The sequence below is a fragment of the Meleagris gallopavo genome, chromosome 22 (genome assembly GCF_000146605.3).
Source record: "Meleagris gallopavo isolate NT-WF06-2002-E0010 breed Aviagen turkey brand Nicholas breeding stock chromosome 22, Turkey_5.1, whole genome shotgun sequence".
NCBI lineage: Eukaryota > Metazoa > Chordata > Aves > Galliformes > Phasianidae > Meleagris > Meleagris gallopavo.
The window spans coordinates 13,493,232-13,507,938 of NC_015032.2; the positions used below are offsets into that span (position 1 = coordinate 13,493,232).

A 14,707-nucleotide genomic window follows, 5' to 3' on the forward strand; every position below is an offset into this window, starting at 1 on the left:
CGGGATGCGGCCGCGCGCCCGGCCCCGCGTTGTGCTCGGGAGCGCGCGCGGAACGATGAGCTGCTCGGAGACGGAATGGAAAGGAAAAGGAAAAGGAAAGGAAAACAAGCTTTGTGTCCTGCTGGCTGAGCGCCGGGCTGCGAGCTGACGGTGTGTGAGGTTTATAGGGCTGCAGGTTTATAGGGCTGCAGGCCGTCCTGTTTGGATTCGTGCTGCTCAGAGATGGTGGGTGCAAGGCTCGGAGCCAAGGACTGGGCAGGAAAGGAGCACCCAGCCCTGCTGCTCTTGGGCTCTGTACTGAGGTAGCCACGGTGCTCCTCCTGCATGAGGTTCGTTTGGGTGGCTGAGCCCAAGGGAAGCCCCGCTGTGAGGACATCTCTTGTCCAGCAACTCGTGGGTGTGAAAAATGATCGTATTTCTGGCCGTCACGACTTTGGCTTGACAAACCAGAAAAGGGCAGAAGTTGGGTGCTGTGGAGCTGCGCTGTGTCTCTACGGGGTTCCAGTTCTGTGGGGCTGTGTGCAGGCATTGAGCCCGGGCTGCAGGCAGCACAGGGCTGTATGGCACCAAATCCCCCTCATCCTGAAGTCCTGAGCTCCATTGGGTGAAAACCTCAGTGTGTGGGGCTGCCCCAAGCACCGCACTCAGTGGGTGGCTGAGCAGCTGTTTCCTGATGTGCATCTTTGCCCCTGTGAAGCAGTGAAGATCCCCTCCCAGACATGGTTTCTCTCACCTGCCCTCTGGGCCAGCACTTCAGGCACTGGAATGGAGATGTCAGGCCCTGAGCAGCATCACAGAGCAACTGAAGGACCAGAAATAGAACCATCTCCTGCTAGATTATCCACTTAGAGAGACCTGCAGTTACATAGCTGCACTCCTAGCTTGCAGGACTGATTGTAAATCCACTAAAAATAGATCTTTATTTAACGCTAGGCTTACAAATGCTCCCTGTCAAAATGCTTTTAATTGTCCTTTCTGACGTGCTCTGCTGGATTTCATATTCCTCTTGATGGTTCTGAGAATCACAGGTAAAAGTGCTTTTTAGTGTTGCTGCTCCTACAGAGCTGATGTTATGCATATCCCTTAGAATAAACCCTTAGAGATGAGTTGGGCACCTGGAACTGTGGCACTGTTTGATGGGCACTGTCAGAGCCGGGTGCCCACACCACTCCTGATTCAGCCTCCATCGGTGGGCATGTAGGAACCTCAGCTCTGTGTTACAAATGGTGGAGGAAGGCGTTTCCTTGGGGCAGGGAATAGCTGGTGTTGGTGGAGATCCTGTTGGAATCCCCACCAATGAGGCAGGTAGGGGTGGTGCTGCTGGCTGGAGGTGTGCGAGCTCCCCATTGGTGGTATATAGTTGTCGAGTGGAAGTTGTTCCCAAGAGTGCAGATTCTTTTATTTTTATGTAAATGCTCATTTGTGTTCAGTTTTAGGCTGTGCTGTGTCTGACACTTGAGATAGACTTTGTCAGCTGTGAAGGATTCCCTTGTTTTCCCAGACAGGAATGTTCCCTTGTCAGTGTCTGTCCCATTGGGGTGATGCAGAGCATTGGGGTGTGAGGAGGGTGCAGAGATGATGACCTACAGAGGCTCTGTGATCAGTGGAGGGAGGCGTGCTGGAGCTGCACTGACAAGGAATTAAAATTGTTTACGCTTAGAATTTGGCTTATTGCTTTCTTTGATCTTTTCTTTAAACTGTGTTTTCTTTCCATGTTATCTCAGGGTATGTGGTTCTTTCCCAGTAGCTTACTGACACCTGTTCTTGTCATCTTCAAACACCTGAAGATTTCACATAGGCTGGCTATGGTTTAAATAATTCCTTTATCAGAAAACACGGTTGAAGTGCAGAACTGAAGAGCATGGGGTTGGGTTTCCCTCTGACCGAGGGGTGGGATGGAAATGCAAGCAGACCACATCAGCAGAGATGTCAGTCCTCTTTGAACCCTCGAGGTTCTTCCAGTACTGTGGAGCAGTAATTTCCACAGGCTTTAAAAATATATATATCTATCAGCCTGTCTAATTTTTCTTGTGTAAGTTGCAGTTCTGTTCTTCATATGATATATGGAAGGACGAGCTGTTATCTATTTTATTGCCTTCTTAGTGTCTGACTTTACTCATTTTCCTTCAAAGGCATGCAGCTTACTTTTTTTTTTTTTTAGCACCTACCCATAATTTTTTTCTATGTCCTTAATCATTGTTGTCTTTTCCTGAACTCTGTCCTTCTCAACACTTACCCACAGCACTCCCCTTGATAAGATGAACTGAATACAGTAAGCCAAGGAAGGAATTACACAGTTGCCCAGTAATATTTTTATTGCCAGAAAAATGCTGGATTCCTTACTGGGAGATAGGAAGGCATATGGCTGGGAGAACATTTTACATCATTAAAGGTCCCTAACTACTCTGCTATACAGTTTTGAAGGCTGTTTGGTAGCAGATTGGTATTGCATGCTGGATTCTGATGAAGCTCCCCCTGGCTTTCATGTTGTGGAGTCAAGGCTTTTGTCATGCTTACTATGAAGTACCTGAAATTTTTAGCACCTGTCTTCTGTAGATAAATAAAGCTCTGAAAGGTGTATTTTGGGCTCTGAACCCTGGCGTGTTGAGCAGTTCTGTGAAGGTAGATGCAAGCCTGTGATGACACTTGGTATTTCTGTCTCTTCAGGTGCTGGAAAACTACTCGGATGCTCCCATGACCCCGAAGCAGATTCTGCAGGTCATAGAGGCTGAAGGACTGAAGGAAATGAGGTTAGTATTGATGATCACATGTAAAACCCAGCATGTGCGTGGTGCAGGCTGCATAGAAGGCCTGAGCTGTTCCGTGTGACTCTGCCTCATCCTCAGCCTGCTTCCCTGCTTCCTTTTTTCCCTTTCCAGCATGGTAATTTCAGTTGACAATACAGTTATTTATAATACTTTTTTTTTTTTTTCTTGGATTTTTTTGTAACCTACAGAATTCCCTTCATCCATCTGCTGTGAAACAAATGCCCATTGCAGATCAGACTCCTGCACTGATTTACTTGCTGCCTGCGTATTTCTCTCATAAGTAGCCCCTGGTGCTTTCTACTATTAGGCTCTGGTTTGGTAATAGTTTCAGTTCTGTCTCCTCTGATTCTTCATTTCTAGAGCAGACATTACATTTTAGGAGACTCAGAAGGATCTCACTGTATTCTATAGTACTTGGCTGGCACTTCTAGTACTTCTGAGCACTGTGAAAGCACTGCTTACACTGTTGTGGCTCTTGACATTGTACAGATAAGGCCTCTTCAGTTGCTGCTTCACTGGGGCTGCTGAAGGCTCACCCCGTGGCTGGGCTCTTCACCACACACATCTCCAGTGCTTTGGTATTGCAGCTCTCAGAAGAATTCGGCCAGTGAGAGCTGCCGTATGTCTTCATTTTAATTGATACTCCGTGCCTTTCTGGATCAGTCCTCCACCTTACTCAGGTAGCTGAAGATCTCTGTGCTGCTCCAGGCTGCATCAGTAACGTCCTCAAGCAGCAGTTGCTTTGGGCTTCTCCCAGTTGTGCCAAGTGACCTCTCGCATTAGGGAGCTGCAAACCAAACCTTGCATTGTGCAGAGCCCCGCAAGCTGCATCACTCATCTGGCAGTCACTGGATTTCCTTTGGGATGTCTGCTTTTCCTTCCTGTTGTTAACTCTCTGCTGTAAGAAAAGCCTGTTTTCTTCCCAGCATAATTGTTCACAGGACACAGGCAGCAATCCTGTCTAGCTAAATATGCAGCAGGTTTTCCTGCGACTTGAATAGAAGGCCTTCCTGAAAATGCATTTCCTGAAGGAAACGGCTTAGCGACTCGGGAGGGGGTTTTCCTTTTGAATCAATATTGAGGCAGTGCTGTCCTGGTCTGGGGGTGATCTTAACCAGTTAGAAGGGCCTGGTTCTTAGCAGCCCTATGGACCCTGTGCTAAGCTGGGATGTCAGCACCCAGCAGCAGAGCCAAAATCTTCCTCCTGGAAAAGTTCTAGCTATTTGTTTTTCCCTCCTTCTGGGAAAAAAGTCTGTGGTTTTTCTGTTGTTTTGTTTTTTGGTGTTTTTTTGCCATTTCAAGAAAATGTGCTCTGTGGCTGGCTGGCTTACTTGAAACGTTCTGTTAAGTACTGAAGGGAAAGCACTGTCTGACAGGCCAGAAGGCTGGGAATTTTTTTTCATGGTATCTAAAAATGATTGAGAGTGATTTTGTCTGCTGCTGAGGCTTGTGAATAAACGCCCAAAACCCAAATGCACGGAGAGTGGAAATAGAAATGGTTCTGAGCTCAGTTTTCAATATGAGAATGATTTTCTTTGATTTCTTTTTGTCTCCGTCCAGTTTTCAGTTTCACTTTTAATAACAGTGAAATCAGGACTGCTTTAATGTCTCTTCCAGGTAGCTTTCTGCACGCCCCTGTGTGACTTACTGGAAAAGATGAGGTTACATGGCACGGAAGTTCCATTGCTGTGAGCGTAGGATGGCTGCTTTGGTCACAAATGGCAAAACTGGGGCACTGCGTAGGGCTTGCCAAATGGGTTCATCAGACCTTCTGCATCTAACTCTGCCAGTGCAGAGTTATATCAGGAAAGACATTCCAGAAATACGTATGCGTACCATTTTTGCTGTCTCTGCTCTTGTTTTGCTGCTGCTGACTAAATCTGGTTTTTAGTAGAATCAATCCAAGCCTGAAAATTACAAGCGGAGTAACGGAGGAAATGTGTAATGAAAGAAGTAACTAAAAACGACCAAGAGTAGCTTCAAAATTAGCCTAACATTTCCTGTTTTCTGCAGATTGCTTTACTGTGATGTGCTGAGGCAAATGTACAGGTCAGAATGGGAAACAGTAATACGATTCTGACTGAAGTGCCTGTCCCATAAAGTTAATGAGTCTCATCGTTGTTCCCCTCCGTCAGCAACTGATGCTGATTTAAACAGATCTTTCATTTTGGGCTGTTTTCTCGATAAGGCTGTTTCTGGAAATGATGCAGTCCCTTTTGTGACCTCCTGTTTTTCAGTGGTACCTCTCCCCTGGCCTGCCTCAACGCCATGCTCCATTCCAATTCCAGGGGAGGCGATGGGCTCTTCTACAAACTGCCTGGACGTATCAGCCTGTTCACACTGAAGGTAAATATTGAGGTTGTGCTCTGGGTTGAAGGCTGAGCTGCGAGTTCTGCTTGTTATGCGTAGCTGAGTGTTAAACTGTCACTGAGCATCATATGAGCTGAGTGTGCTGCGTGTGAGATCATCATGTGAAAGTGTGTCTGGAATTCATTATTTCATCGTAGCTTTTGTACCTTTCTGCTATATTCATCCACATGTGGTACGTTCCTTTCAACCCTGCCTGTTATTTCATGAATTGCACAAGCAAGATAAATCCTTGTTCCAGTTTTCTGTTTTCAACTCAGGTGTTGATTACCAAAATAGTCCTGTTTCACTCACTCAAGAGCCACAAAGGAACATGGCCAACCAGTAAATTGTGTTGGTCTGAGAGCTTATAGCTACAAGTAAAATCTTGATAGCAAAATGTATTTTCATTCAGAGTTCTCTCTGAAATGTTTTATTTTAGTCTTTTGTCCCAGTAATCTTCAGTGTTGAAAATGCCTCAGGCTTTTTGTTGGCATTCTTTTGTACTGTTGGATACCCTGATAAATATCAGCTTTCTAGACCACTAATATCTTGGCTGTTCCATTTGCAACTCTTTTACTGCCATCAGAAAATGTTGTTAAATTGTCACACTTTGGAAAAAAACAGAAGGAATTGAAATGGTTTTGGTTACACAGTTAGTAAATGCATCTCCCAGGCTTGCTGTCTTAGTAGCTGGCTTCTTGAGTGATGCCTGCTCTTTAACTAGTAAGAATGAGATATTGAGATATTTCTCTTCCTTAGAAACTGCGTGCTTGATTCACAAGAATGATATAAAGTTACTAATATGTACTTTAGATATATCTGATGGAAACGTCTTCAAAGTGTGCTAATGGCTTACATGACTTCTGCTCCAGTAGGAGCCTAAGGATCTTTCTGCATCAAAGGGATTAAAACAGGGAAGAAATTAAAATAAAACCTGTATCTGTGAAACCAACAGCTCCCGTTGGTTTAAACAGTAGGGACTGGGAGGAGGATTGCAGCCACCTGAGTTTTGTTTGTCTATTTAGAAGGATGCCCTGCAGTGGTCTCGGAACCTGTCTGTGCCAGAAGGGGATGAACTGGAGGATACAGCAGATGCAGAAAGCTGCGAGTCCAATGAAACAAGCACTGTGAGTGGTGATAATGATGGTAAGTGTCTAATAACATTCATCTTAAGCTGCAAGTATCTACTTCTGTTTCTGACCGAGGGCACGTCTGTTTCAGTGTCTCTTGATGAAACCTCCTCTAATGCCTCCTGTTCCACCGAATCTCAGAGCAAGGGACCCTCTACTGCCAGGGAGAGCAATAGAACAGCCTCACAGGTAGGAGAAAGGACAGCTTTCCGTGCTGTGTGACAGGGACCAGGTGTGCACAGATGCCTCAGGGGGAGTGGGGGGGCTGTCTCCTTAGGTGAGGAGTTTCTAGGAATCGTACAGGGTTGAAGTTTTGAGTGCTCTGCTATTTGTAAATGTAGTTAGTGACTGACACTTGAACATTTACCTAGAAGCTAGGTGGTTCTTTTAACTGGGAAATGCATTGCTTGGAAGATTATTTTGCCTTCCCATCCTGTCACTGTGCCTTTGTTTTGTTTTTGTTTTCTTTCTGGACCACAGACAACCAAACAAAAGAGGAAGACAGGTGTGATGTTGCCACGTGTTGTCTTAACGCCACTGAAAGTAAATGGGGCACACATGGAGTCTGCATCTGGTGAGCATTGCTTTTGTCTTGATGATTCTTGTAAATATGTGGATAGCTTTTAATCAGTGGTCCCTAACGGGAAGTTTGCCTGAGGACTTCTTTAACATTTGCTGAGAATACATGTGACTGATCTGTGCTAAACCACTTACCATTTATCTCAACCAGACAATAACCCGTAAGAATTGAACCGTTGTTATTAGCAGACAGTTCTTATGGCCTAAAGCTACTCTGCAAGTTGGTTTTCTGTTCTTTGCATATTTCTGTAACATTCTATTGCTTTTAGGCTTCACAGGAAGGCATGCTGATGGGGAGAGTAGCAGCACATCCAGCAGCAGCAGCAGCTCTTTGGCTCTGTGCAGTGCCACCTTGCGCAGCCGAACAGAAATAAACAGGGATCCTCCACAGCTGCTGAGAGGTATCCGAAAGCCCACAGCTGGTAAGTGCTTCTATTACAGTCAGGAGAAAATTGGCCATAAAAACAAGCGGTGTTGACATCTCTATATTTCTGAGTAAAGAAAACCATTCCTTTAGAAGGCATATGATGATCTTAAGGCTCTTGGTCTGGATCTTCCTCTCCAAACTTAGTGAACCAGTTGTTTAAGAGTTTCCTGCTGTGGAAAACAGTACTGAGAACTGTGTCTGTATGTGACAGCAGTGTGACTCGTGTCAAAATTCCAGTTGCATGCTTAGTATTAATTGGCATGGTTGAGAAAGCCATTCTTCATACTTGAATGCTACAGTCTTTACTCCTTTTGCTGCAGTAGTTTACATTGTGGTCTGTTCTGGTGTCTTCTTTGCACATAATGCTGATGCATTTTTATACAATAATGTTTATCTTATTTGCCTGCCCCTAAACTACAGGGCAAATGAAACGAAACAGGGGTGAGGATATTGACTTTGAAACACCTGGTTCCATTCTCGTCAACACAAACCTGCGGGCTCTGATAAACTCCAGAACCTTTAATGCACTCCCATCACACTTCCAGCAGCAGCTTCTTTACCTCCTTCCAGAAGTTGATAGACAGGTACGAAGGTGCAGCACGTGGTTGTTTTCTGTTCACCCTATTGGCTCTTTCTGGCAGGACAGCTGAAGCACTGTTTTCTTTGTCCTGTTTTTTGTCCCCTAAGGTTGGGGCTGATGGGCTGATGCGTCTCAGTGGCAGCGCTCTGAATAATGAATTTTTCACCCATGCTGCTCAGAGCTGGAGGGAACGCCTGGCTGATGGTGAGTTGCTTTGCTTTCTCAGGTGGTTGCAGAAAAGGTACTCGTTTTATGGGCTTTCTTCTTTTGCAGTTAGTGAATGGGAATGTAGTCTGACTTGGCAGTGGATGGGGCTGTCTTGCCCCCCAGCTCATTTTTATTTTCCTTTAAAATCATAGATTTCATTTTTCTCTAGTTGCCATGGGATATTCAGAACAAAATAGTGGAGGTGTAAAGTAGTGCCTGATTTATCTTTTCTTGAATAGTGACCTCAACTGGTAAAATACGATGTTTAGTTTCCAGATTTACTTCAGGCTTTGTGACTATTGCATTCAAATAGTTGCAGGTGGCATGTGGATCCATAGTAGAGTAGAAAGCAGAGCAATAAGAAAAACATCCATCCTTATATATAACTTCTGTACTGTACTGTTAAAAGAGATTGTTTTTACAAAATCAGTTTTGCTTGGAACTGAATTTCAGAATCTTCAATCCCTGTAGGTGAATTCACACATGAAATGCAAGTTCGAATTCGGCAGGAGATGGAGAAGGAGAAGAGAGTGGAGCAGTGGAAGGAGAAGTTCTTTGAGGACTACTATGGACAAAAGTAAGGAATTTTGCCTCGTCTGTCCTTTTTATGGATGCTTATGCAGGTGGCAGTGTGTGGTTCTGCTTGTAGATACATGAGAAGATGGTTCCTTAGGGGGAATTGGTTTGGTCAGAGCAGAATTTTATAGCCCATCTGTTTTGTCCTCAAGACAAGTTAATATTATTTGTTTTCCATCACATAACTTTATGTTTTTCCTATTTCCCTTACTCCCTGTGACAGTAATGTGGGATAGCAGATACAGAGATTATCTCATTGCAGGCTGACTTAATGAGGTTTTGATGAGTCTCTGCTTTGTAATCTGTATGTTACTATGTATAGTGGTGACGGTACCGCTATGAATAATAGATGAAATGCTTAAATTGGGGGGAGCTTTAGATTTTAACTAGTTTCTGCGTTTGCCTTATAGGTTGGGCTTGACCCAGGAAGAATCCCAGGAGCAGAATTTGGTGCAAGAAGACGCCGAGAACAGGACAGCTCTGTCTGTTAAAGGAGAAACAAGGCTGCCACGTGGTCCTTCCACACGGCAGAGGGATGGGCACTTCAAGAAGCGCTCCCGGGCCGACCTGCGGTGCAGAGCCAGGAGGAGCCTGTACAAATTGCGTGATTCTGAGCAAAAAGAGGCTCCCAAAGAGACTGCTTCTGTGGGACCGGATTCCTCTCTTCATAAAGACACAAAGTCTGAGATGGACCTGAAGAAAGATGACCTGACAAGTGCTTCTGCTGCAGTACTGAAGCCAGAGAATTCAGAATTGCAACTCTCTCCAGAGACTTCCAAACTGCACAGTAAATCAGAAGATCTGTCATTGGCAACTGCAAACAGAATTCCCTGTTTGTCCCAGGAGAGCTCTGCTCGGGAATCAAAGGACCAGAAGAGGAAATGCTTTGAGGAGGCTGCCTCTGCCTCCTTCCCCGAAAAGAAGCCCCGGCTTGAAGATCGTCAGTCCTTTCGTAACACAATTGAAAGTGTTCACTCAGAAAAGCCACAACCTACTAAAGAGGAGCCAAAAGTCCCACCCATCCGGGTAGGAAAGAGAATTATAGCTGCTTGGTATCTCAGGGCTCTCACGCTTAGTAGCATCAAAACATTATTAAAATGTCAAGTGCTGTCATGTTAGCAGAAGTGGAAGGGTTTCATTGGCAGAGCTGGCTGAGTACCTCTGATTGCCCCAGTTTACTATCTTGTTTAGAAGGGCAAAGAATGGAAAATCATTCCAAGGTCTTTGTGCAAGAGCTCAGCATAACCTTGACTTACTGTGTTAATTTTAATTTCTGTGGATGCAGAAATCATTTTTCCTGAAACCAGCTGACTCGTTGCGAAAGAGACCTTCAAATCATATTCTTTATCCTGTGTCATTTCCCCGTTCCTTTCTTTTGGGGGCAGAAAAGTGTTCCTTCAGACTTACGCTGTTTCAACTGGAGGCATCCATCTTGCTAGCTTCAGAGCAGTCGCCCTGATGTAAAGGAGACCATTTTGATTTATGAAGGTCTGAAGGCAAAGCACCTATTTCATGTTTGTCTGCTGGCTCTGGCAAAGCAGCGTTAATAGCGAGTGAGCTTTACATCCCGCATGACAGAGCACATAAGCAGAGGTTACGGGAGCCATGCCACTGCTCTGCCAAAATTTGTGTTTAAGTTGGAATTTTAACTCCTTAACGAAATATTGCGATAAGAAGACGTGAAGAAAATGCATTTTGCTGTCTGAAAATGGTTGAGCGTTACAACTGAGTGTTTCTCTTTTTCTTTCAGATTCAACTTTCACGTATTAAACCACCCTGGGTGGTTAAAGGTCAGCCAGCTTACCAGATATGCCCCAGGATCATCCCCAACACGGAGCCCTCCGCCCGGGGCAGGAGCGGGGCCAGAACTCTCGCAGACATTAAGGCCCGTGCTCTGCAGGCCCGAGCCCAGCGAGAAGCTGCTGCAGCCGCCATTGGTGGTGGGCGGCCCCGGCGGAGGGAGAAACGCTGAGGGGGGTGGAGGAGAACGCAGCAGCCATCGCAGACGCAGGAGATCAAAGAGAACTCGTCGAAAGCGCTCATCAGATCTACAGCGAACACAACTACTGTCGTCTCTCCGTCTGAATGGAGAGAAGGCCAGCTCTGAGGCGGCCGCACAGGCAGCCAGCACAAATTCCTTTGCCTCCTCGAAACAAGACTCCTTTTCTTCGAAGACTGAGGGAAGTGGTGTTCTGGAATGCGCTGCAGGCGCTGGCTCAGGGGAAGCTCAGTCCGGCGATGGCTCACCTGGAGGGCAGTGCTGTGATGCTCTGACTGCGTCAGCACTGGACAGCACGGCTTTGGAGAGGCCAGAGGAGAGCCCCGAGCAGCTCTTCTGCGATGCGAGGACTGAATCCTCGTCATGTGCTGCGTCACAGGAGGGGCAGAGCACAGAGGTGACACACGTGGTTCCTCCCGCAGTTGGTCTGTCGTGTCCTCAAGCGCACGGAGCTGAGATTGATCCTGCAGGAGGCAGGATTGTGTCAGAACTCAGAGATGTTGGTATTCCCACTGTACAGTTGGATTATCCTTCTGATGTAAAGGAAAATTCCACCAGTCATCCTGCTCTTCTGCCAGAGTTGCCATCGGGTGGTAAAGAATGCCATGAGCCGAAAGTGATATCGAGATTTAGATTTAATGGCTCTGAAACAACATTAGTGGAACAATGCATGAAAAATTATAGCGGTGACTCCAAAATACTGACTGCTGGCGCACAGGAAGGAGTGCCCGCACTGTGTAACTTCACACATCTGCAGGCAGGGAGAGAGAATGATGGCAAACTGAGCAATGAGGAACAGAATGCAGAATCTCTGTTGAAATCCTCTTTATGTGATGGCTTTGTTTCTCAGAATAGGATAGATACCTCCGAAAAACTGAGGGAGAGATGCCCCGGAACAGAATCAGAAGACGAGTGCCAGCCGTTGAGAGAGACTGGAGAGTTCAAGGCAGATGATGAAGTACAGAGCACACACAGTGAATCAACAGATACTGCTTCGGATTTTGAAGCTGACGTGGTTGATGAGAATGTGGAGATGGAGATGTGTTACAGAAACCTCAGCTGTAGGGAGGTAGCTAGGAAGGGCTCCTTCTGTCAGAGCAGCACTGAGGAATGTGATAAAATTAGTTCAAAATCATCTCTGGAAGCAGGTGATCCGCCCTGCGTTGTGGACTTTTCTTCAGTGGCCACAGTGAGCACTGCACCTCCACCTCAGAGGTGGGGACTGCATGCACCATTGCCCCCAAAGCCTGAGAGGCCATCGGGTTCTGCTCAGTCCATATCCTCTGATGCCAGCAGCCCTTTGGTGAAGCAGCTGCTTAAGGGGAACCATCTGCTGGAAGAGGTTCTCCCGGTACCTCACGCCAACATCAAGGTGGAAGGTGCACAGCCGCCTCTAGACAAGCAGTCAGAAAGCCTCCCCATGCCAATGGAGAGAGGTAGCAATTGCTGTTTTGGTAAAGAATCTTGCCCAGATGTGCAGATAAAGACGAGTGCCCTAACCGGGAGTGATGACTTCCCCCCAATGAGATCTTCTGTAGATCCCCAGGAGAAGACATGTGGGTCAGGAGCAGCATTGCCTAGAGTGGAGGGTATGGAGAATCAGCCCGTTCCAGAAAAACATTCCAAAATTGGCTTCACCTTAAGCTGCCAAGACCAACTGGCAAATGTGGCAAGTGCCTCTCAGAAGCCTGAAGACATGAGCCCTCGGGAAAGAACATTTTCTTCCTGTGGCTTTGAAGAGCAAAAAGAATTGTCTAAGGTCCATCGGGTGCCACAGCATAACCCATTAACAAATGTCATCACAAATCAAAGTCCTGAGAAGCCGAACCTGACTCCAGAACCTCCGTTTTTATCTCCAAGTGTAGATTCTCTCGGCCCAAATCAGATGGGGAATACATCTGTCAATCAAAATTATGTTGGAGTTCAAGGCAAAAAGCTCTTTGGTTCTGGTTTTCCTTGCAACCCCGGTGTTAGGCTACATCACTCAAGGGCTTCAGATCAGATTTCAGCCATGGGAGCCTTGGCCCCGACCAAACAGATTTCTCTGACCAAAAGCTGTGCGTCTGCAGAAGGAATGCCGACTGCAAGGGAAGAGTGGACTTCAAAGCAGCGTGTGAACACCCTGGGAGGAATAAAAAATGAGAACGTGTTGGCATGTGGCAGCCCAACCAAGAGTAGCGGGGAGAGCCAGAAGGATGCAGCACCAAACCCTGCAGAGCTGAGGGAGCATTCGCAGAGTATTCCTCTGGTGATGGACTTGCCGTTCCTGAAGCTTTCAAGGGAAGCAGGAAAAAGACACAGTCACCCTTTGGAGCCTTCTTCCATACCCTCTCAGTTCAATATCAAACAAGCGTTTTATGGGAAGCTTTCTAAGCTGCAGCTAAATTCCACCAGCTTTAATTATTCATCCAGCGCTCCAGCTTTTCCCAGAAGCCTTGCTGGAAGCATGATGCAGCTAACCCACAAAGCGAACTTTGCTGCAAACCGTAACACGTCCCTTTCCGTGCAGATGTTTGCCGATAGCAGCAGCGTTGAAGAAATATCCTTCAAGTGTTCGTGCAGCCTTAAAGCCATGATAATGTGTAAAGGCTGCGGGGCGTTTCGTCACGATGACTGTATAGGACCCTCTAAGCTTTGTGTATTGTGCCTTGTGGTGAGATAATAAATTATGGCCATGGGACAGGTTGTATATTCAGTGTGCGTATTTTGATAACGACTGATCCTAAACCTGTACACAGAATACTATTCTGTTTATAGTAGAAATGTTATTATACTTCGTTTCGGTGAGGAAAGTTGACTCGCCTTCCCACTGAAATCTACAGTGCAAAACCCTTCCTTGCTCACGATGACACTCCGATTTCTGTGGGCTGTGTCCCACTGGAGCCAATCCTTCTGCTTTGTGCTATCATGGACGTGCTGGCTGTGCCCTGGGATGCGTGCTGAAGCTGGCACCTGGCTGGGAGGCAGTTTGCTGTGGCATCCGTGGACCCTCCGGAGAGGAGACCTCTACATCCAAAGGAACTGGAACAGGGCGTGTTCTATTTCAGGGCTGCGCTAGGTTAGCCCCTACAGTCTTCCACTCTCCCCTTCTGCCATCTCCGCGGTTGGTGGTGTGCTGAGCACAGCAGTGCAGGCAGGACGCAGATGCCTCTGCGTGGTCTCCGGTGCCGCGGTTGGACGTGGTGAGCAGTGAAGCGCTCTGCAGTTGGAGCCGCGAGAAGAAAAACAGGCAGCACGTGCCAAGGGAATGGCTCCCGCCCTGCAGGATGTGCGTGGCTTTGGGTTGCCCAGCTGAACTCTGGCACCAGCTGAGGGCTGAGGCTGCTGCAGCCTCCTCGTAGCACACATCCGTGCAGGAAGGCTCTGAGAAGCTCGGTGCGTGGCCAGCAGCCATCTGCATTGCAGCCTGCAGTGAGGACCTTACCGTGACAGCATCTGACCACTTGCAAGTGTCTCGCTGTGCATCTATGTGACGATCATCTTAACATTTAAAGCAGTGTTTTTTCATTATTTTTTTTATATATATTTTCATTCTTGGATGTATAAAGTGAATTATTTGGCTCCTGTAAGTATCCTCTATGCATCTGTTTGATCATGTATTTATATGTTGTACACAGTACTGGCCAACTCTGTAAATGGATGTAATGTACATAGTACATAAAGGGTTCTTTTTTCCTTGGATTTTTCGGGCTCTCCAGCAGTATTGCATTAAAGTGGTGTTAGTTGTTAATCTGCATCTGTAGTCAGAGCCGCTGTGTTCTGTCTTGCCCAAGGTGAGGCTCTGCCCGCCGTGCCCAGGGCTCTGTGCTCACTCCTGGACCTTTTGCAGCTGCTGCTGTTGCTGTGTCTCCCAGTGGTGCACGAAGGTGGATCTCCTCACACCTCTGTTGGCTGACAGCAGAACAGCTCCTCTTCCTCCGGAGCCACTCCGGAACGTGAATTGCTTCAGTGGGAGCAGAACTCAGACGTTCCTTAAGAAGACAGTAGAAGGAATAGGATTTTTATTACTTTTTCTGCTTGTACCTTTTCTAGCTCTCTCCTACCTCCCTTGACTGTGCACTTTTTTTTTTCTTTTTTCTTTTTTTCTTTTTC

The 14,707-nt window shown here is 46.6% G+C and overlaps 1 protein-coding gene across 1 annotated transcript; it reads left to right on the top strand.

Annotated features, from left to right (window-relative positions):
• The first annotated feature begins 2,476 nt into the window (after positions 1-2,476).
• On the top strand, positions 2,477-14,345 carry ASXL1 (ASXL transcriptional regulator 1). The gene is given in 12 exon segments (XM_010722615.3): positions 2,477-2,750; positions 5,006-5,114; positions 6,143-6,263; positions 6,339-6,436; positions 6,728-6,821; positions 7,096-7,248; positions 7,674-7,837; positions 7,941-8,037; positions 8,512-8,617; positions 9,027-9,642; positions 10,367-10,557; positions 10,559-14,345. Coding segments are annotated over 12 exon segments (4,524 nt in total). The 5' UTR covers positions 2,477-2,694; the 3' UTR covers positions 13,278-14,345.
• The last annotated feature ends 362 nt before the right edge of the window (positions 14,346-14,707 follow it).